The sequence below is a fragment of the Sebastes umbrosus genome, chromosome 17, assembly GCF_015220745.1.
Source record: "Sebastes umbrosus isolate fSebUmb1 chromosome 17, fSebUmb1.pri, whole genome shotgun sequence".
NCBI lineage: Eukaryota > Metazoa > Chordata > Actinopteri > Perciformes > Sebastidae > Sebastes > Sebastes umbrosus.
The window spans coordinates 19,757,290-19,780,676 of record NC_051285.1 but is presented as its reverse complement, the minus strand read 5'-3'; the positions used below and the strand labels follow the sequence as shown (position 1 = coordinate 19,780,676).

The window sequence follows — 23,387 nt, the reverse complement described above, 5'->3', positions numbered from 1 at the left end:
ACTGCTTTCACCGCCCACTACTCCGTCGCTACAACGACACATCCACTCTCATCCCACCCTATTCACTCACCTAACTATACCCAACCACCGGAAACACACATTACAACAGTAAAAGTAGCCCGTTTCAATGTGAACGGTTAGTTTCTCATTCATTCACATTTTGCAAGGAGGAGGAGGGGGAGGAAGAGAGAGAGAGGAGGAGGATGAGGAGGAGGAGGAAGAGGAGGAGAGAGAGAGAGGAGGAGGATGAGGAGGAGGAGGAAGAGGAGGAGAGAGAGAGAGGAGGAGGAGGAGGAAGAGGAGGAGGATGAGGAGGATGAGGAGGAGGAGGAGGAGGAGAGAGAGAGGAGGAGGATGAGGAGAAGGAGGAGGAAGAGGAGGAGGAAGAGAGAGAGAGGAGGAAGAAGAGGAGGATGAGAGAGAGAGAGAAGGAGGAGGAAGAGAGAGAGAGGAGGAAGAAGAGGAGGATGAGAGAGAGAGAGAAGGAGGAGGAAGAGGAGGAGGAAGAGAGAGAGAGGATGAGGAGGAGGGAGAGGAGGAGGAAGAGGAGGAGGATGAGAGAGAGAGAGAAGGAGGAGGAGGAGGAGAGAGAGAGAGGAAGAGGAAGAGGAGGAGGAGAAAGAGGAGGAGAGAGAGAGAGGAGGAGGAAGAAGAGGAGGAGGAGGAGGAGGAGGAGGAGGAGGATTCAAGATTCAAGATTCAAGAGTTTTATGCCATTTGCACCTATAAGTACATTGGAATTCTGAGCAGTTTACACTGAGTCAGCTTTAAGAAAAGAAACAAGGTAGAAAAGGCACAAGGTAATTACAGTACAAAAGAAGTAGCACATTCAACTCAACACAATAAATAAATAAATTATTAAAATATAAAACGCCCTCAGTGTAGTCAATAAATAAACTAAACTGCCCTCTGCATTGGAACGATACCCCCACAATACAAATATACAGTATATATGCTCCATGACCATGTTAAAAGAACTTGTAACTCTCAAAAATATTTAAAAAAAAGAAATAATTAATATATTTCAGACAATTACACAGTGGAAGGCAGCATATTGGACAGCATCCATTCAGTTCAGATGTACTGTGTGTCAATAATGTTATGGAGGTGAGGTGTGGGATATTTGTGTCCCTCTTTAATGTCCTTTATTGCCACCAGCTGTTGTGAAACCAGAGGTGCTCTGTGAGTGGAGATGATCTCTGGCCTGTGGTGCCTCAGGTGGTGTCCTGATTCCCTCCACCTGAACAGAGAGTGAGCTGGGTGGTGTCTGTCCCTCAGGATACTCTGTGCCCTCCTCCTGCAGCGCACGGTGTGTATCGGATGAGGTGGAGGAATTAGAGGAGGAGGAGGAGGGAGACAGCTCCCCTCGTGACGTCGAGCGGAATACCGAGAACACGTGACGGTGACGTCATTGATATTTTGGTAAGACACCCGGAAGTGCGGAAGAAGACGAAGACGAGGACCGAAACCAGAAAGGCTGAAGTTTCGCTGACAAGTTTAGCTTTATTTCTCTACTTGTTTTGCAGACTGTCCGTAAGGATTTGATCGTGTAACTGTTGGACTCGCTGAGAGGCGCCTCAACATGCCGAACATGGAAAGTATCCTTTTAAAACAGCGACGAGAGAGAGACTGAACACTGTGGTGTAACGTCAATACAGGGCTGTAGGGCTTCAAGACAGAACAACAACATGACGAGACTGGTGAGGTTTATACGAGACAGATATGTGAGACATCGTTATGTAGGTTAGACATTGACCAAAGACATGGGTGTTGCCTTACTGAATAACATCAACATGTCCTAGTCACTTCTAGGCGTCGTAAAATGGGACAAAAGTGGATTGAAGGCCTTGAAGCTTCATTACTAATGGCTGGAAATCCCCAACAACCGACACTTGGTGGTTTACTATTTAACCATGTAGTCAGGGTGTTAGTTACTCCTTCCAAATACTGAGTTAAATAGCTCCACACGGACTTCCATCTTAACATATGACCTGTTTTACCCAGGAACATTGTTCTGACAGCCTTTAATGTAACACAGCACTACACATGCCTGTAGGAAACTACCAGTTACATAACCTGTATCTGTCAATGCATGTCACATGTCACATGTCTACTGAGTACAGTTGTGGGAAATATGTTGAAAATATGTTCATTTTAAATATCAGACTAAATGCCACATATTTCAAATGCCAAACCATAGGGCTGTGTATTCTCAAGAATCTGGCGATACGATAGGTATCATGATACAGGGGTAACGATTCAATATATTGCGATGTATTGTGATACTTTAAGCAAGGGCATATATTGTGATTTTTTTTTTTTTTAAATCTAATTTTAGGAAAACTATTATTTAAAGACACAACTCCATATGTATAAAATCTGAGTAAAAAATTCACTATGTGAAATGGCTACTATGTGGGACTAACATCATCACACATGAATACAATTGGACTCATTTGATCCGCAAGAGTCTCAGCTTTCCAGTCATACCCAATGTATGTAATTCCAAGACTGTTTAGGGATCCCATGCCCAAAACTGCATGTGTTTATCATAAAGTGGGCATGTCTGTAAAGGGGAGACTGGCTACATACAAAACCCATTTTCATTCACATATCTTGAGGTCAAAGGTCAAGGGACCCCTTTGAAAATGGCCATGCCAGTTTTTCCTCACCAAAATGTAGCGTAAATTTGGAGTGTTATTTTAGCCTTCTTACCAGTATGACATGGTTGGTGACAATGGATTCCTTGGGTTTTCTAGTTTTCTAGTCGTATGATGCCAGTATCTTCACTCTAACTTTAAAACTGAGCCCACTACAACTTCTGAAAGACAGGATAGCGGCTGGGTCCGCTGGCGAGCCGTTGGATATTTAAGAGGTTAATTAAAAATCGATAGAGTGTTTTGGAGAATCGATTCAGTATCACAAAACATAATATCGCAATACTCATGTGTATCGACATTTTCTCACACCCCTAAAAAAAAAATTACGAACATGCAGGTTGGATTACTAACCGAGCAAACATTCAACTGACGATTCTTTTTTTCCTCCAGAAAGGGGCAAAGCATAGTAAAGTCTTGATCAAATGCATGACCAACAATCATTATCAGGATCTGAGTGGCGATAGCTACATAACAAATGAGAATAGGGATTTAGAGGCATGATACATGTACTGTATATCAAGATCTCCCACTGCTATTCCCTCCTTTTACACTGACACAAAACACACAGATTCTTTAGAGTTATCGAAGGTTGCTTGTTGTGTTTGTTGGGACTTTGTTCTTCCTTGACCTCGTATCACAGAACATCTCTTCAATTTAAAATTCGCTGCCAAAGATCTCCAACGAAATGCCAAGAAATGTGACAAAGATGAAAAAGCAGAGAAGCTCAAAGTTAAGAAAGTAAGTTGTACTTCTGAAGCTAGTCATCAAGATGGCACATTATGTAAGCCCATGGGAGATTTGACTGAACCACCTTATTTTTGTGTCGTTTCTAGGCCATCCAGAAGGGGAATATGGAAGTGGCGAAGATCCATGCAGAGAACGCCATCAGACAGAAGAACCAGTCTGTGAACTACCTGAGGATGAGTGCTCGGGTCGATGCTGTGGCATCGAGGGTCCAAACTGCAGTTACAATGAACCAGGTACATTGAATAATGGGTCACCGCATACTGCTACAGGCCTTGAAAATCACCTACAGGCTGAAGATTGGCATGTCAAACTATAGAGAGCTTGTTTGTTGTCATTTTAGTGATGGTGTTTTATTTCTCAGATCACAAAATCTATGGCTGGAGTGGTGAAAGGCATGGATGCCACTCTGAAGACTATGAATCTGGAAAAGGTAGAGTATCATTAACACATGAAATAATATTGATATATATTACTTTTTAGCAAACACAATGGAATTGTCATAACAATAAACTCCTCTGAGTAATAAAACAATGTCTCAATCCCCTTTTCTTTTCAGATTTCAGGTCTCATGGAAAAATTTGAGCGCCAGTTTGAAACTCTGGATGTTCAAGTAGCCCAAATGGACGACACCATGAGCGCCACGACGACGCTCACAACACCACAGGTACATTTCTCTGCTCCACTCTTATATTCGTTGTTGTGTTCTTGTTGTGTTTTAAAGACAAACACATTAACTGTAAATCTAATGTGTGTTTTCAGAGTCAAGTGGACTCACTGATGCATGAATTGGCCGATGAAGCAGGGTAACCTTTTAATTCTTTGTCTCAACATTCTTTGTGAAATGATGTTTAATCATATATACAGGTATATGGTATGCTCTTAGAGTACAGGCATAGGCTGAAGCGTAAAAAGTGGTAGTTATTTCAAAGAATTTGATAGACATTAAGAAGAATGTTTTAGACAGTATTTACTATAATGTGAGCAAATCCATTGTGTTTGTAATCTAAAAATAAGGTTTGAACGTTGGTGTGTGCATTATGTTTAGATTGGACCTGAACATGGAGCTCCCTCAGGGACAGACGGGATCAGTGGGTTCCATCGCGGCCTCTTCAGAACAGGTACACATGCACACTTGGTGTTAAAACCGTTTCACACCTGGCACAGGTATACTTTAATTATACATAATATACGGAACATAAACCAGATTGCTTGTAGCAATGTAAATTAAGGGTTCATCACATAGATCACATCATTTTTTTTAGGTAAATCAACTTCCCAGTAGGAACACTTGAATAGCCCTTATTTAAATCATTAGGTCCTAAAAGTTGTAAAATGCACTAATAGCCGAATCCAGAGTTAATTCCCTTCCTTCGTTCATGAGAATGAGACCCAGACCAAGGCTGGACTGAGGGCGGGGAGGGGGGGGTTAAAGGAAATGCTACTGTGCCTGCTCTTTGGGTCCAATGGATGTAGGAGATCGCCGGAAGATCTGGGTACTTTAGCACTCGCCAGTCGACCCATTTTGACTTCATGCGCCACTGACGTTCTCTTTATACATCCATGAAAACAGTCGAGCCAAAACCATGCACCGCCCACCGGCCGGAGCAAGCTTTCTCATTTTACAGTACACTACAAGATGTTTCTGAAAACATTTGAACTGAGAAATAGACATTATAGTAACAGAATATTGATTAATATCTGAACAGCGCTGCCTAGTTTGACAGTTTGATTGGAGTTCACGAGCTTCGCAAGCAGTGATTGACAGCTGCTGTACAGACTCCTTGGCTCTAATTGGTTGTTTTCCTTCGTCACTTTGAAATCTTACAGATCTCATTAGGAGCACTAGGAGGACAGAGAAACATGATTTTTTTTTGCCGATTATCTGTCTCGTGCACTACTGTCAGGATATAGTGACTGTTTTATAAAAATATATTTTGTTTTATCATATTCGCTCAAAGTTACCAGCTTACCAGCTTTAAGGCGGCGTCACATTAGTGTAATCTCTGCCGATGATACCGTGTATTTGTCAAACAAAGACTTTAAAAATGCAGTATTTGCAAAAACAATATTGGAATGGATTCCCCAAATAACCCTGATTCTTCTCTCATCTTCATCTTCCTAACTAATGCCTGTCTTTGCTCTCTCTCATCCAAAGGATGAACTGTCTAACAGGCTCGCCAAACTCCGAGATCAAATGTGAAGGACGACTGCAGTGGACTGGCACCGTCATGCAGGAACACTACCTGAATATTACTTCCAAACGCTTTTTATTTACATCCTCTTTTCATCTCGTGTGTCTCTGTCGAGGAACTACCGTATCATTGTTTCTTTTGTGGTTGTGTGATAATAATAACTTTTGGATTCTGCAAACTAACAGAGAAGTTAGTTATGGAAAATGTATATTTCTTAAATATGCATATTTACCCATGAGGAAAAGCTACTGTAATGTTATTGTTTAATATGTATACTTAAGAACTTCATACATTTTCTTAAAAATATGGAGCGTGGCAGTTATTACCCTGTATTTAAAGGCCAATTTCATATCATTATGGTGAACAAGCTGATGGTTTTGGACTATAGAATTAAATCTTTTGTTCATACGTGCATGATTGCAGAGAACGTATATGCATTTTCTCTTCTTGGTTTCAGAGTGTGAAAGACCTTCCCACTTACTGTTGAACTGACTTCTTGTTTAGATTTGTTGCATTTTAATTTTGAGGAATATTTTAAGAAGACACCGGATGATTAGCCTGTGTGTTAGTCTGGTCACCTTCAGTATATTCACTGATCATTTGGGAAGGGGTTACAGTTTGGAGATTGCATACAGTAAGTAAAAAATAAAATTTTATAATGCTTTTATCTCTTTGCCTTTTCAATAGATTCATAATTTTTAGTCATTCCATATAAATTTCTTTTCCATCTATTGTGAAATGTCAATTTTCGAAAAATTAACTGCAAAACAAAGTCACATACGTTATATCCTTGGCAGAAATTGCAGTGTGTTTTTATGTTGCAGTATTGCTGTCGAGGTGAACAGGAGACATATATCAACATTATGTAGGTGCCAATATTTGTGGAAAATATATGCCATCTAACTAATGAATATCCCCAGAAAACCAAAAGAATAACGGCTGAGACTAAAAGTACATCTAGTACTGAAATATTCATAAGAAAAGTCAAATACTCAGTGAAAACAAACAATACGAAGAAGCATATTATAAATATGTAATACAATCATATAAATGATGACACCAAGTATTTCAGGTGTGCGTTATGTGGCTCTTTTTGCTTTAGTGTAAATGCAGATTATTTCTGGCCATGTCATTGCCAGTGACTTTTCTCCCATCAGCCCAAAGGAGACAAGTGGTCCAAATTAGCTGCTCTCTGTCTTTGCCCTCTGTCTGTTGGTGCTGTGTCCCTCTTGGTAATCATAGTCCCCTTCAAGAAGAGGTCCTTACTTCAAACCATTTTTAAATTTTTCTGCTCTACTGCATGCAGATGAAGTCAGGACTAATCCATCACTGTGGGCTCTAAAAAGTTAATTTCTGTGTAAGAAAAACACATCATAGTAAGATCATGCTGAAGAGTAAGTAATACTTATGCCTAATCTTCAGCATGTTCAGTAAGAGAGATAGCAATGACATTTGGAAGGTTGTCATTTGGTTATTGAGGTGTGCTGTTGTCATGGTATTAAAGCTTTAGTAGGGAGAATGTTTTTGGCATCATTGGGCAAAAATTCCATAATTAACCTTTCAGCATATTGTAATTCAAGGGCTCAGATAGATAACTAGACCTCTGCACCTCTGGCTCTGTTTTTTAAAAATCTAGCCCGTGACGGGAGACTTTGGCCAATCACAGGTCATTTCAGAGACACTAGTGTTCTTATTAAGCGTTCCTATTGGCTGCGCTCTGGCTGGTGGGCGGTGCTTGGTATTTCCTCAACTGATCTCAACATGGCTGCCGGGTAACACATTTTCTCATTTTACAGCTAAACAGTACACTACAAGATGTTTCTGAAAACATTTTATGTGAAAAATAGGCATTACAGTAAAAGCAGAATATTGATTCATTTTGATCAGCGCTGCCTAGTTTGACCGTTTGATCAGAGTTCATAAGTGATTGACAGCTGCTCAGAGACAGCAGGCTCCAGCTCGGCTCTGATTGGTTGTTTTCCTCCGGTCTGTGAAATCTTGCAGATGCTGTAAGGAGCACCAGAGGACACAGAGGCACATGATTTTTTTCAGATTACCTGAAAAAACATGATTTTTTTCGGATTACCTGTCTCATCAGGATATAGTGACCGTTTTATAAAAATATGTAAATAGTAAGTAATAAGTAAACAGAAAAAAATGAGACATGTAAGCAATATTCATATCACTGGTCTCTTTCCTTTGACAGACTATTAGTCAAACAGTACACTTTGCTCCTTAAAAGTGTAATTAATGTTCATGTGTGGGTGTCATGGATGTACTTAGAAAGCGGACGGGGGCAGCGCCGTAAACTCTAATGCGCATGTGCAGTAGGCCGGCTGGTTTCCGGTATCAGCTAATCATGACAGGTCACTGCCTGCCTGAAGTTACTGACCTCTAGTGGCCATTGTGAGGAACTGCAACACAACATTATAGGCTGCTCGTGTATGTTCTAACTTCAGTATATGTATAAATATCAATGTATAAACGGCATTCGTGTGGTTATCAAGAACAAGGATATTAGTAACTTTCAACAACGAGTTGTTTTTATTGTTGTAGTGTCTACTAAAACTAGTTGTGACATTACAAAAAAGAAGATGAAGAAGGCATTTAAAACATTCTGCTTCTTAAAGACTCTAATAACCCTGACTACTGCCATGACTGTAATTTATATTAATATTTGCAATCTGAAGCTAAATGTAAACAGCGTCTTTAGTTGTGCACACAGCAAAATGTGCCAGTGAGAAGCACCTCAGGTCACAAAGCACTCCGCTCATCATGTGACTTTGTCGTAAACAGGAAGCAGCTGATCTCGTCTTCACTACCTGCTTCTACCGAGTAATGTATACAACTATATTCTTAAAAACACATCAGTTTAAGTACCCGTGCGACCGTGTCGGGGTAAGTAGACGATACATTAGTGAAGTTTAACTCGGCTAACTAGCCGTTTAGCTCGGCTAAGCTACCTGGCATTATTATGGACTGCTTGTCGTGCAAGCTAGCTTAGCATTAGCATTAGCTAAGGTGTTTATCCGGAACAGAGAAACGAGTTTAAATCAAGTTAGTGACCTGTTGATGTGTTCTTCTGTTTCTAATAAGCTCACAACTGGACACACGTTAGACTTGTTTGTCATTTAAGCGTTTAAAGGTGTCCTCTGTAGTCCCATCGTGTCTCTGCTTCAGTAGAGCTAAAGGGACAGCTTGGTGAGACATATCTGTGTCTGTTGTTCAGCTGAAGGAGACGAAGAGGAGAGCTAGAGGGACAGCTAGGTGAAACATACTGTATCTGTGTCTGTTGTTCAGCTGAAGGAGACGAAGAGGCGAGCTAAAGTGACAGCTAGGTGAAACATACTGTATCTGTGTCTGTTCTTCAGCTGAAGGAGAGGAAGAGGAGAGCTGCTGCAGACACTAAAGTCATCTGACTTGCAGCTCAGAGAAACACTTCGTGTCTGCTGAGGGGGATGTCAAGCACAGCAATGAAGAAAAAGGTAAAGTAGGGGCTAATCATTGACTCTTTGTAGCATCAAGTACTGGTTGAAGAATACATTTACTGAAGTACAATATTATTATCCCGATCTGCCCATAACAACATTGTAGGAAAGTTCCCACTTCTATTCTATCCAGCACAAATGATCCATTCTTCATTCTCTAAATTACTTTAACAAGTTCACCTTCTACAATCACAGACTTGTCTTTAAATGTAACTGATTTTTGGCAAATTAGTTAGGCCTAAGTTGAATTCAATAGGCCCCTTTCACAGCAGCCATTTTGACATGTCATTGCAGGGTGAACACAGGTGTAATTAATAACATTAATTATGGGCCTGCACACTAAACAGAATGGGACCATAATTAATTGTATCAATTACACCTGTTATTACCCTGCTATGACATGTCAAAATGGCTGCTGTGAAAAGGGCCTATTATTTAAAAAATATATAAATAAACAATGCAATTAATAAATTACGTTAAAAAAATTGTTCACAGCTTTTTTGGCATCAAACATTTCTTAGACAGGTAGGATTTTGTGTACAAAACATAGACTACCCAACGGAAATTAGAATTAGCTCTCCAGACTAGCTACAACATTAAAATGTGCTTAGACATTAATGCACAAATAATAACATAACATAAAATACTACTCACAGGGGTCATTCTGCTCTGAACTGGGTACTTTTACTTATGATACTTCAATTATGTGTTGTTGCTCATAATATAAATTTTACTTAAGTACAATAATGAATATAGTATGATCATAAATAATGAAGTGTTTTTACATTTTGATTCTGATATTGCCTTTTTTCTTTAAATAAGGAGTCTGACTGTTTCTTCCACCGCTGGTCATAAGAGTAGAGGAAAGGATAAACAAGGATTTATCTTCAGTGATGAGTGAATCTGTTGCATTTGTGCTTTCAGGTGTTACTGATGGGAAAAAGTGGGTCTGGAAAGACGAGTATGAGATCAATCATCTTTGCCAATTACATAGCTCGAGACACACGCCGCCTTGGAGCTACAAGTAAGCGTACTTTAAAGAAAGGTGCAACAAGACAAATGTGTGATGCTGGGTGTTTCTTTAATCTCATCTATAAAATGATATTTTCATCCTTTGTTAAATATAGTTGACGTGGAGCACTCCCATGTACGGTTTCTTGGCAATCTGGTTCTAAACCTGTGGGACTGTGGAGGGTAAAGTACATTTGTTCATCGTTGGCCATCTCGGACCAACTTCATAAATTCAAAGTCTTTCCCTTAATCTGAAACCCTCTGTGAAGCGTTGCTCTGTGCTTCCTCTACCCAACAGACAGGACACGTTCATGGAGAACTACTTCACCAGCCAGAGGGACAACATTTTCAGAAATGTAGAGGTGCTTATTTATGTATTCGATGTTGAGAGCCGTGAGCTGGAGAAAGACATGCACTACTACCAGTCGTGTCTGGAGGCCATCCTACAGAACTCCCCCGACGCCAAAGTGTTCTGCCTCGTTCACAAAATGGATCTGGTGCAGGAAGACCAGAGAGATCTGGTAAGCTTTATTATTTTGATTTCATTATTAGTGGTGGTCGTCCACTCCCCATGTGTACATGTTTGTTATCTCACAAAGCACATGACAGCCATGTTCACAGTGTCACCAGAAACACTGCTGCTCTCTTAGGCACATTTGGTGCTCTTAGTGGTAGAACCTTGTGGAAGTAATTTTACCGAAACTGACAATCATAAGACAGATGTGTTACCAGCATGACAATAAAATTACGGTAATCATCTTATCTGGATGCTCACTAGATATATCCCTTCATTACATATAGATAAAATAATGAAATCTACTAGGACACTAGGATTCTATGGACAAAACAAAACAAAAAAGAGTAGATAAATTAATGGCTTTTAAATATTAAATTGTGTATATATATTATTATTGTTTATTACACGGATGTGTTGAATACTCAATTCTGATTAGTCCATCATGGTGTTCTGTGGTCTGTTATTTCTTTATAGCAGACCGTTGCTATTTATAACAGACCGTTGCTATGGGCACAGTTCTGATGTCGGATTCTGGCAGACCATTTTTGTTTAAAATTATTGATTTCTTTCGTAAGTAGCCATGTAATAAGCGGGATAATGTACAGCTAGCAGGTAATTGTTGTGAAAGAAACCCCTTCAGGGCGATGAGAGAGCGGCATCGCCCTGTCGGGGTTTCTTTCACAACAATGACCGGCTCGCTGTACATTAACCATTACTTATATCTACACATCTGTATTAGATAATGATGAGGATGTTTTCGATATGCAAAACTGTTTTAGCTGTACAACAGCATGCGTCCTGTCACAACCTGTCACCTCGGCAAAGATTTCACCAAATACACTCACATGAGCGCACTTTAATCATCTAGTGATCTCTAACGTCAGTATCAGTCTCTGCCTCAAATTTATAATCCTGTTGAAAAAAAAGTAAATAATACTGAAGGATGGATAAATGAACAATAGGACTTCTTTTGGTTGAAAAGCATCTGGTTGAAATGGAAGATTCTTTAAAGGTACAGTGTGTAGGATTTGGCGACATCTAGTGGTGTGGTTGCAGATTGCAACCAACTGAGTACCCGTCCGCTCACTCCTCCCTTTCCAAGACTGCAGTAACGTGAGCCGCTAAGTGCAAAACCGTGTTAACGCTGTTCGCCTCGCTCAGAGGCCATCCTTACCATAATAACACTACTTTAGGAGCAACGGAAGTCAGACGGCAGCTGGCAGTATCACAGTTTTCCACTCTGCGGCTCACGTTTCCGCAATGCAACAAGCTTGTTGGAGAGCTATGGTGGCCTTCAGGTAATGTAGAGACGTGAAAGGCTCTCTCTAGAGCCAGTGTTTGGTTTGTCTGTTTTGGCTACTGTAGAAACATGGTGGAGCAACATGGCAGACTCCGTGAAGAGGACCTGCTCCCTATGTAGATATGAAGGGCTCCTTCTAAGCTAACGAAAACCACCAAAATACTACACACTGTTCCTTTAAGTATTAAGTTCTAATTTTGAAGTTTTTATTATTTTTCCTTCTCATCAATGGACACTGTCTCTTTTGAAACTATTAATAATCATTCTCAATTAGAATACCTATTGAAAATAATGATTGTTGTTAATCTGCTTCAATACTGTCTATGTGACTGACTATCTTCACTGTTTTTACAGATCTTTAAGGAGCGTGAAGAAGATCTGAAGAGACTGTCCAGACCTCTGGCCTGCACGTGCTTCAGGACATCAATCTGGGATGAGACCCTGTACAAGGTTGTGACATTTGACTGGTTGTATGTTCGGATGTCGGGTAATAAATTTGACACTTTTAAGAAACATTTAAAATGTCTTTGCAGGCCTGGTCCAGCATAGTGTACCAGCTCATCCCAAACGTCCAGCAGCTGGAGACGAACCTGAGAAATTTTGCTCAGATCATAGAGGCCGATGAAGTTCTTCTGTTTGAGAGAGCCACCTTCCTGGTGAGAGCAGCTGCTTCCTCTGGCACGACAGTGTCTCTGCGGTCAGAAAATCTGGGTCTAGTAATGAAAGTCTTTTTTGTAAATGCAGGTGATCTCCCACTATCAGTGCAAAGAGCAGCGCGATGCTCACCGGTTTGAGAAGATCAGTAACATTATCAAACAGTTCAAACTCAGCTGTAGGTGAGTTCACTCTGCAGGAAAACAGCACCTTCACTCCACACGTCACCCACTACATTTTATGATGTCTCTGATTTTTTTATTTCTTTTTTATTCCAGTAAACTTGCAGCCTCTTTCCAAAGCATGGAAGTGAGGAACTCCAACTTTGCGGCCTTCATTGACGTCTTCACCTCCAACACATATGTCATGGTCATCATGTCGGACCCCTCCATTCGTAAGTAGTGACGATGAACATTTCTCTGCAGAGAATGTGCAGTTAAGAAAACTAAATTGGCATAATAAAAATCCCACATCTCCATTTTTCCAGCATCTGCAGCCACTCTCATCAATATCCGTAATGCTAGGAAACACTTTGAGAAGTTGGAGCGGGTGGATGGACCCAAGCACAGCCTGCACATGCGAATGCGCTAGTCGGTGCATTCGTCCCAGTGGATACTCTCAGCCAATCAGTCCACAGACCGCAGACGACATGTTGCGGTCTTCCAGCTCCAATACATACGAGCAGCCCTGCACTGTTTCCTCTATAGCTTCACATTCAATCACCGTTATTACTGGAGAGAAATCATATTTTCTTTTGGTCTAATTTCTACAGTTTCTTGACCAACGATACGTTCTGTTGGAATATTTGCCCTAACTCGACATTAAAGTAAAATGAATAGTTGTGTTTACTATGAATGGGGGCTACCTTTGCTGTCACACTTTGTCTTATACAGTAGATTCATTCACTCCATGCAGTGAATCCCAGTGATCGGGGGATGTTATCTCCAAACGATAAGCAGCATATTCTGTTTGATTTTCAATTGCAGTTTGTAAGCTGTTACACTTTGAAAGTACGAGCAATATAGTTATATTCAGAAAAATATCATTTGTGACGAGTTTTTTTTTCTGCTCTTTTGACACTGCTCACCACTTTATCAGCATTTGCAAAAATATATTTATGGTACATATGCTCATTTTCAGGTTCATACTTGTATTTTGGGTTTTTACTAGAACATGTTTACATGATATCTTCCAATGAGTCTGCATGTGACATAGGAAGGGGAGCCAAATCTGAATGGCTTGTTGAATCACATGTTTTCTGATCTAGGCAGCTCACAAAAACTGACTGGGTTGTCTTATTTCACAGTTTGTTGGTTGGTAGGCACTCCAGATACCCAGAGAGTGCTCAGAGATCATCATCATTCCTCTTCATCCCCTATGGGACATAAGGCTGCTCAGAGATGGTTCCTGTTAATTCACTGTAGCGTCTCTGGTCATTAGGCCCTTTGACACTCTGCACCAGTTGTCCTGTACACATGACATATGGTGGCAAAAGTTTTGTGCGTGCGTGCGTGCGTGTGAGAGTGAGGAAGGGGGTACCGGACAGTTAAGTGCACCTGTTAAGAGATTTTCATGGAGTCGACAGCAGTGTATGTGCAGATGGAGCAGCTTGTAATGCAGAATTAGTTTTGATATCCTTTGTTAGTATCTGAATTAGCACTTAAACCTCCTGTTTTTCTCTTAAACATTAAACATTCATGACTACATGAGAAATGATCAAGGTATAAACATCTTTATGTATTATTTGTCAAGAGTTTAACACCCCAAAACTCCGCTAATCTGCTTCATCAGGACTGTGGGTGTGGTTTGATCAGATTTGATTGACGGTGACTAAACAGCTCAACAGCTGTCATCGGAGTCGAATGGTGCTAAACTCTGATTGGTTCACAGAAGTATTTTACACCACTGAGCCCCTCCCACTTTAAATCAACAAGAGAAGCACAGAGGAAAAAAAGAGAAATGCAGCAATATCTAGTGGGAAATAACTGTAATTATTCTAACTTTGACAGGAAATAGTGCGTCCATGTGGGACCCCAGTGCTCATAGTAAGAAGCTGATTGAGAAAATAACATTTTCAGGGCCTTTCAGTTACAGTTTCATGTTAATGTGCTGTCTGTTAACTCTGTCCAGACCCTCTTTTCAACCAGGTTTGAAATGGAGAAAGAAGCTTCTCAAATGAGAACTGACTGAGCCTTCATAGAGAGCAGTGAGTGAGCCCATGTCTCTTTTCTACTGACATTTAACCCCAGCCATTTCTGCTTATGTGATGTAGTTGAAAGGTTAAACTAGAATACCAGCCACACGGTTGTATTCCTCCGCCAACCAGTCAAGTTGCAGTTTACATCCACGACTATCCAAAATGTCATCACTTCATCATTTTATCCTATTAGACATTTCTGTGAAATTGCCATATTTAGCTTGAGTTATGGCCCAAAACATATTTTGTGAGGTCACAGTGACCTTTGACCTCCAAATTCTTATCAGTTCATTCTTGAATCCAAGTGGAGATTTATGCCAAATTTGAAGAAATTTGCTCAAAGTGTTCCCAAGATGTCATGAGAATGGGATGGATGTGAGATCACAGTGATCTTTGACCATCAAAACGGACGTACGGACAACCTAAAAACATAATGCCGCCAGCCACGGCTGTCACAAAAAAAAGCCAATAGCTGTCCGCATGGGCTTCACACACTTCACACCGTGATTTGCGAGTCAAGACGCCTATGGGTATCTTGGTTAAGTGAAAGATTTTTAGTCAAGATTAGCCCACATAAAACCATTGTTTCAACCACATTTCAATGATATATTTCAGTTTAGTCAACCCATACATTGAATTATAGTCACTGAAATGCTCTTGAAACATTTGTTATATTTAAAAACATTTAATTTTTAAATCAAATTTAGCACATATTTAGATCTTTTGATTTGTTGCTCATGTTTACTGTGAACCTCACATCTCATATTCAATCTCACATTAAAGGTTCCAAATGCGAGATGGGGAGCATTTCAATTGCCTCCACATGGCTCTCAACATGGTGACGGCTGAGCTGGCGGTTTGTAGCTAATAGTGCTAAAAGCGCTAACAGTGAAAACAAACGCAACATTGCTCACAGAGCTAACAGTGTCAACCTGGGGGGGAGCCGGAGGGTGGGTGCTACGTTTCCGCAACGGCGCCGTCAGTCGGGACGGCGTTATCAGCTGTAACCACCGTATGAGAGCAATGCAGAGCGACGATCATAAGCTAGCCATTGGGGCAGCTCATATGCAGGAACATGCAATGAAAGCAGGCCGGCCTGGCAATGTCAGCAAAGCAAGGAGAAACACAGATTACAACACACACAGAGGGAGAGCGACTTCACTCTCTACTTAGGTAGACATTACTCTACATATTTACATAGAAAATTGTTGTTTGCTGATATATTAGTGCTCTGGATATTGAATAGAGCACATTTAAGGTTATATTTAGGACGAGATTGAGATCTTCGTGTACAGCTCACAACATATTTGAGCACGTAAAGAGCTGTACTTGCCATTTGTTTCTAATGTGATACAATAGAAGGACTTGATATATATCCATGCTGTTTGACCAGCCTACGGCAAGTAACTGGAGATTTGTCCATGGCACTTGATCCCACCCACTCCTTCAGGGGCCGCAGGGGGTTATGCAGTCATTACCTCCTGCCCCATTATATTATAGCCAGCTCTGCTACAGAGGCATTGTTCAAGCCCTGCTTATCGACACCGCTCATGTGGTTGAGTTGTATCCTGGAATGCAGCTGAATAACTGGAAAATCCCCAGTCCAGCGCTCGCTGCACAGAGCGAGTTTGCATGATAGAAATGGGAGCAACTAAATGCAGACGAAGACAAAGTGGCTTACTGATTTTAATATAAGACTGGAAAAGTAAAATTTACAGCAAATAAAAATAGACTGAACATCTGAAAAAACAGAAGCTGCACATTGCGAGTGAGTCACTTCATGTCATTTTCAATGCACAAACTCCCCTTAAAGTCTCACAGCGACCAAAGTAGGGAGGAAAATATCAAAAGGTTGTTATGTGTATCATCATAGTATGCCTGATTCAGACCTATAAGGACACTGGAAAATAAATGTGTTTGTGTATGTGAACTCAGCAAATCACCTCCGACCGTCTCTCCTTGGACTTTTTCCCCAGGAGGAGCAGCGAGAGACGAGGTGTACAGGGCCAGAGCATAATATATAACAAGTACAGAGAACTGAATCCCTCCGCTGATGCAACCGAACACAAGATGTTTACAATTGACCCAAAAACTACAACAACCAGAAATTTCCAGTGCTTTTCAGTTTGAAATCTGAAAAAAAATTATATTTAAACTCAATTTGCTGGTTTTTAATGTGAACTAGTTTTTATTTTTTCCTCATCAGTAATGTGTTCTCCATACCTTGATTTAGCTTGATCTGGGAAGTAACTTTAAAGGAACAGTGTGTAACATTTATTAGCAGAAATGGAATATAATGTTAATAAGTATGTTTTCTTTAGTGTATAATCACATGAAAATACTAATCGTTGTGTTTTCGTTACCTTGGGAGGGGTCGTTTATATCTACATACGGAGCGGGTCCTCTTCACGGAGCCAGCCACCATTTTTCTACAGTAGCCCAGAACGGACAAACCAAACACTGGCTCTAGATAGGGTCAATCCCGTTTTCCAGTTTTCCGTTTTTTGCACCGGCCACCGTAGTTCTTACACGCTTGGCACACGGGGGAAATTTCAATTGGTTGCACCTTTAAAGCCACCATTTCAACATACATTCAACTCACTGGTTTTGGCATAGACAAGAACTCAAAGACTGCATGGGCATAGCAGTGTTGTCCACTTTCTTATCATGTTTATTGACATCCAGACATCTCTTTACACATAGCTAAACTGATAAAACATTCTCACACTGGGTGTCATGAGGTTTTCCTATACTCTTAATGAGTCTGTAAAGTTTTTAGGAGATTTAATCTCCTTAGTGAGACAGTTAGTGTCTTGTTGGGCTCTTTTTGTCCTCCATTTGCACATTACTCTGACGTGAAGAACCCATCTCTGTGGGCAGCAGGCCCAGGGTCTGTTTCATTGACCGTCGACTGCATCTGCACCCACGTCATCGTTCGCATCTGCGCCACAGTCCGTTTGATTCAGCTGCCGCTCCAGCAGAGTGATGCGCTGCTTCAGCCGCTGCTGAGTGTGTTTGTACTCGTCGAGCAGACGTGCAAAGCGGGTCTGGAGGGTGTCCAGGGAGGACTCCAGCCTCTCCACCTTCTCCTCTGTGTCCTCTTTGTGCAGGCCGCCGCTCTCTGCGTTTTCATCCAGCAGACCCTCCTTCATCAGGATCTCCCGGCCCCTCTCCTCTAGCACGGTCTTAGCATTTGGATACTCGGTCACCGCCTCCATCAAGTCGTCCTTAGAGAGGCAGAAGAGATCGGAGTAACCCAAGCTGCGAATGTTGGCAGTCCGACGATTTCCCATTTTGCTACCTTTTATATTCAGGATGCTGATTTCCCCGAAGCAGCTGCCGGCGGTGAGGAGAGCGTACTGCGTGACCCCGTCCTCAGCCACCACAGCCAGCTTCCCCTCTTTAATGATATACATTTCCTTCCCTATGTCCCCTTTTCTGCAGATGTAGTCCCCTGGACTGAAGACCTGGGGGCGTAGTTTGAGCACGAGCTCCACCAGCAGGCCTGCCTCACAGTCTTGAAAAATGCGTACTTTCTTCAGGGTCTCCAGGTGTACATTAATAGCAATCTCAGCCCGCAGTTTGTTTGGCAAATTCTTAAGCACCTCCTTCTCGTCTACTGCTTTCTTGTTGGTCCAGAGGTAGTCGAACCATTTAATGACACGCGTCTCCAGTTCTTTGCTGACTTTGCGGAAGTGCATGTAGTGCTTGATGGCATCGATCCGGGCTTGAAACTCGGCGCGGGTGGCGTTCATGTTGGCAATCATGGAACCAACGTTTCCCACAATTGTGGCAAAGATCAGCACCCCAACAAGAAAGTCAAAGACCACAAACAGGTACTCCTCATCCCGCACAGGTGCGGGCATCTCTCCGATAGTAGTAAGAGTGAGAGTTGACCAGTACAGGCAGTAGACGTAACTCCGAGTCAGGGAGGAATACTCCGGTTTGGAGATGTTCGGGAACACCCAAGTGTCCGAGCCAAATCCCAAAGAATTGGATATAGCGTAGTAGATGCAGGCGTTCCAGTGGATGATGACCAGGATGTAAAGCACCAAGTTGCCAATACGGAAGATGTTGGGGTAGTTGGTGCGCGTCTCGGTGCGGTCGAAGAATTCAAACATGCGCGGGAAGCGAAGCAGACGGTTGAACCTGAGCTGCGGCGTGTGGATGCCGGTGGCAATGTACGCTAGGTCGGTGGGCAGGATGGACGCCACGTCCAGCTTGAACTGTAACGTCCGGACGTAGCTGTCTCGAAGCTTGGCATGGTCCTTCACCAGCAAACCTTGTTCCAGGAACCCTGATTCAAGAAGAGCACAAATTCAGTTGAGCAGTGATCTCAGCTCACTGTTGTATTTTATTTCTGCATTTTAGCATCTTTCATATTCATATGTATTGGTTTTTCTGTCCCGTAACTTTACAGTTTGACGCTCACATTAACCCTGTTTCCAGCAGCTGCTTGTAGGTGGCTGTTTTTCAGTGAAAAATCTCATAAAGATAGCCTACTGAGCACCAAACGACAGACAGTACAGACAAAGTTAACGAGCATTTGCATTTAGCAGCTAAATAGACCAATATTTCCCTCAGGAATTGGTGGAGAGTAGCTAAAAGGAGAGTGAATATTAGACTAACAATTGTCAGGTAGCCATAAACACAACTCAAAATGAATGCTAATGCTAATAGCTTTCCAGTTTTTATAAGTGCTGAGTCGAAGTGGGTCATCGAATCATTGGTTAATAGGCTGAAAGTGACCAAAACTAAGTCAATTATCCACTAGGATTGTCATATTTTTGCACAAACAAAAAATGATGTCTTTGAATAATCAAATAAAAAATATACACATACACACACTTTAAGGCAGCATTGTGTCAGCATTGTGTCTTGATGCCAAAAGCTGCATTTTGAAATAGGTTACCTGTGCGAAGTCGGACCAAAGTGTCCATTATGTACACAAAGTCACAGAGGTAGTCCAACACCAGCCAGCAGATGTAATTGCCCACCTGTAACTTGTCAAAGCATGCCCTGTGAATATTAAAAGGAAAAATGATTTATTGCTCCAGCCTAAGAAGTGGACAGTACAGCCATTCACTACATCCATCACATCCATCTCTGGAGGCCGCAGGGCCCCAACAGGTAACGATTGTGGTGTTATTACCTCGCTACAACAAGGAACCAGTTGTAGAGCACCGCCATGGCGATAACAAATAACCAGCGGTAGTAGGCGTTATCGGATGGGGACACCACAAACACTTCCCACTTTTTCCTGAAAGCATGGAGAGATTGGAAATAATACAGTCAGGATTAAACAGAGTGTTTCAGACAGAGGGTGAAAAGAGGTGCTGCAGCACAGCCGGTATGAGAAAAATAAAGCGTTTTTTGAACATTAAAGCATTTAAACATGATCTAGTAGAAACCCAAAATACAAGTATGCACTTGAAAATAAGCATAATCAGTCCTCTTTAAAACTATCATAGAGTTGAATCAACACCTCTGAGTGCTGAACTGTCCTTTTTCCTAAAACCTTTATTTAAACAGAACATTTTATGACCTAGTGGACACTTCATTTTTGCCACTCTGTCGTGACCGCTGGGAAAAATTAACCCTAAACATTAACGCTGTGTGCAGAAGAGGTGACCTTAAACAGGCTGTGTATCTAGTTTCAACAGTATTTGTTGTACAAATGTAGTATTATTATTATAGAACTGTTGTACTGGATTGCGTTACAGTGTACTGGTGTTTCTATTCTTCTGGTCACCCAGTACATATAGTGTATGTCAAAGTGCATAGTAATGGTTCAGGGTGACAGGCTGGCAGGCAGGCAGGCAGGCAGGCATACCTAAAAATCCCTTTGGCATTGTTGCCATTGGCGTCTGGTTGCGTGTTACTGATGCGGCTGGGGGCCGTTCTCAGCTCAGGGCCACGGAAGCGCTCCAGGAAGGAGTCTGGTCGCTCCTCCTCCTCCAACAGGCTCCTGTGTGCCCATTCCCTCAGTCTCACCACCAGACACACCAGTCTGACACAAGACACATACAAGCTCTCATAACAAGAACTTTCTCAGCATTAAGATATTAAAATAAAAGCATGACAGTGATACAAAAGGAGCATGCAGCACATTAAGAAACCAATACAGTTTAGCTTGTGTCATTTGGTCTAGGAATCACATTTCATTTGACACATTTATGTTTACATTTATTTAGCTGATGCTTTTATCCATGGCGACTTACAATAAAATGTAAAAAGTAAGCTTTAAACATCCTTAAAGAAGAACAGTTTTCTCCTGGCTTATCCAGGAGATGTTTTTGGATATAACTATCTGTAAAATCTTTCCATTTTTTCAAATAGTTTAATCCCCGACCTAGTCTTAAAATCTTTCTGTAAACAACTGAAAAAATATATCAGTCAAACAGGGCAATAAACTTTCTTGAATTGTCTTTAACCACAACTGATCTTCTTGGTTTTCATCAAATGTTTGCACTTTTTCCTCAAGATTCTGGGGTAGAAACCACTAAAAGTGCATCAAGAATTAGTTCTACACAACGACAGATTAGGATGGTTTTATGCTCATGCACACAAAATGTTTCACCTGACAAATATGACCATGACATTTTGGTCATTAAGGTCTTTGTAAGCTTGAATCCAGTATGTACTATGTGTGTGTTCTTTTATCCAGCGTGTGACCTTAAAAAGACTTGAACAAAACACTTTCTGTAAACTCTGTCTGAGTCATGGGCTGTTATAAAAAAATATACAAATAAATGAATAAAAAGAGCTTTCACCTTCAGTCAGTTTCTAAAAGCTCTGTGAAGGAGGCTGACGTGCCAAAGCTGGGTTGTTGTATAGCTTTACCTTGAGAGGGCTCCGGTCCTTTGAAAAGAACTTATGGAGTTGCGTCCGAGAGGGTCGAGAGCAGCGACTCTTTGTAGCTCTGAGGATGTGTCATCGCACACAGATGGCACCCTAGGAGGGAAAACACGACAGAAACCACACATTAGGCTTTTATTATCTTTTTGCACATCACATGAAATGAGACAAATGCACCATAAGACATGATTCAATAGTTTGTCCTCCTCACCTGCTGAGAATACTCTCGGCTCTCTCGATCTCCTCCTCCAAGGTGGTCTTCACTGACAGATTGTGTGGCGACCGATTCCTCTCAGCCACCTGGCCCGTCATCTTCAGACCTGCAGGTGTGGACCAACACTCATGTTACAGCCATCTACTCTATATGTGACTGGCAGTGTTGAGCATGTGTTTAGTTGACTTCTCCTGCAGTGACACTGTGGCAGCAGAGGAGAGTTTTTTTTCTGAGGGAGTGTTTATGGTGCGTATGACAGATTATAGTCAAGGGAGAGGGGGACGACTGGGACTGTCTGCCACACTCCCTCACCTGGCCCGTCACACAGCAGCTGGTTGCTGTGGTGACGGGAGCAGCTACAAGAGAAAGAAACTGCATGATACTGATGATGCTTTATTTTAAGGTGGTGGAGGTGATCCTAAAATCCACTTCCATCCACAAACAGTGGCATCACCCACCCCAGAACATAAGGGCAGTGACAGCTTTTCACCCTCAGACATATGAAGAGGTGATTAGTCGACTGTTACCATTGTGTGACTAATTGGTGGATCATTAAGGACAAAAACACACACACAGTCGCCTGAAGCTCTGAGGCTCGGCGAGCCAATCAGCTGCTCTCCCTCAGGAGCAGCATCATGTATGAAACCAGGGTGCTGCTGGCTGAAAGCAAAGTGTGTCATGTATGTGACATAACCGCAGGGTAGCAGCTGCTGGGTTTAAAAAGTGCTAATTCAACTGCAAAGAGACAAACTCCAAAGCTCCATCATTTCTGAATTATTTCCCAATAATTTCATACAAGGTTTCTTAGAAAGATCATTGTATAATTTGACACCGATTATATAATTATTTCCAACAAATTGCTAATGTAACAACTAGCAAACCATTTAACATATATGCAGAATATAGCTGCCAATAATAAATGAAAAATGAATAAATATTTAGTTGCTTTTAAATGGAGCTTTTCTTTCAGGGAATTTACTCTTCTTTTGTTTTACCATTACATAGAAATATTATTTATCATGAATACAATTTATTTAATAAATTATGAGATAGAGATTCTCTTTGATTTACTGGCAACCCGCAGCGAAACATTTTTTTTTAACTCAAACAATATTGAAAAAATGAAATTATTTGTCATTAAATTGTATTCTCAACAAATTAGCAAAAGAGAAAAAGAAAGTCATGGAAAAAATCTATCAGTTCACACACATCTTTAGTCTTACCTTTATTTTCCTTCAGTTACTCCAATAAAATCCTCATGGTGACTTCACACGGACACACCCAGGGCAGCTCTCCCATCCTCGGTGCCTACAGTGGATGTTATGAGAGGAAAAATCAAACTGCATCCAACACTTCTTAAAAAACAATCACAAGTCCTGCTCTTGCAGCTCTTTCTGCGAGCCTCCTCTTGAAGTGTGTTCCCCTCAGAAGCACCAACACATGGTCCACCTGATCCTCGGCTGGGCCGTGGATAAGCAGGAGGAGGCTGGCAGGATGGGAGAAGCAGGGCGGGGATTCTGGGAAATCTTTGAATGTTTAAGAGCTTAAC

At 41.4% G+C, this 23,387-nt stretch overlaps 3 protein-coding genes across 7 annotated transcripts; 2 read left to right on the top strand and 1 right to left on the bottom strand.

Moving 5' to 3' along the window:
• Positions 1–1,410: 1,410 nt before the first annotated feature.
• Positions 1,411–5,791, top strand: LOC119475855 (charged multivesicular body protein 1b). Its single transcript, XM_037748932.1, has 8 exons — positions 1,411–1,598; positions 3,301–3,398; positions 3,494–3,640; positions 3,769–3,837; positions 3,964–4,071; positions 4,167–4,210; positions 4,453–4,525; positions 5,563–5,791. Exons 1-8 carry the CDS (start codon positions 1,583–1,585, stop codon positions 5,605–5,607), a joined length of 600 nt encoding a protein of 199 aa, XP_037604860.1. The 5' UTR covers positions 1,411–1,582; the 3' UTR covers positions 5,608–5,791.
• A 2,497-nt stretch (positions 5,792–8,288) lies between these two features.
• Positions 8,289–13,611, top strand: rraga (Ras-related GTP binding A). Of its 5 annotated transcripts, none has more exons than XM_037749227.1 (10): positions 8,289–8,434; positions 8,971–9,084; positions 10,012–10,111; positions 10,215–10,281; positions 10,397–10,619; positions 12,270–12,365; positions 12,449–12,571; positions 12,660–12,751; positions 12,848–12,963; positions 13,057–13,611. In XM_037749227.1, the coding sequence occupies exons 2-10, from the start codon at positions 9,058–9,060 to the stop codon at positions 13,158–13,160; spliced, it is 948 nt and encodes a 315-aa protein (XP_037605155.1). In that variant the 5' UTR covers positions 8,289–8,434; positions 8,971–9,057; the 3' UTR covers positions 13,161–13,611. The 5 variants fall into 5 exon arrangements, with proteins under 5 accessions (XP_037605155.1, XP_037605157.1, XP_037605156.1 ...); XM_037749229.1 differs by having other exon boundaries at positions 8,360–8,439; XM_037749228.1 differs by having other exon boundaries at positions 8,366–8,497.
• Positions 13,612–17,333: 3,722 nt separating this feature from the next.
• cnga2b (cyclic nucleotide gated channel subunit alpha 2b) lies at positions 17,334–22,118 on the bottom strand. The gene is made up of 6 exons (XM_037747824.1): positions 21,836–22,118; positions 21,610–21,720; positions 20,600–20,776; positions 19,919–20,026; positions 19,679–19,785; positions 17,334–19,063 (listed from the first exon to the last, which is right to left on the bottom strand). Exons 1-6 carry the CDS (start codon positions 21,934–21,936, stop codon positions 17,664–17,666), a joined length of 2,004 nt encoding a protein of 667 aa, XP_037603752.1. The 5' UTR covers positions 21,937–22,118; the 3' UTR covers positions 17,334–17,663.
• Positions 22,119–23,387: the final 1,269 nt, after the last annotated feature.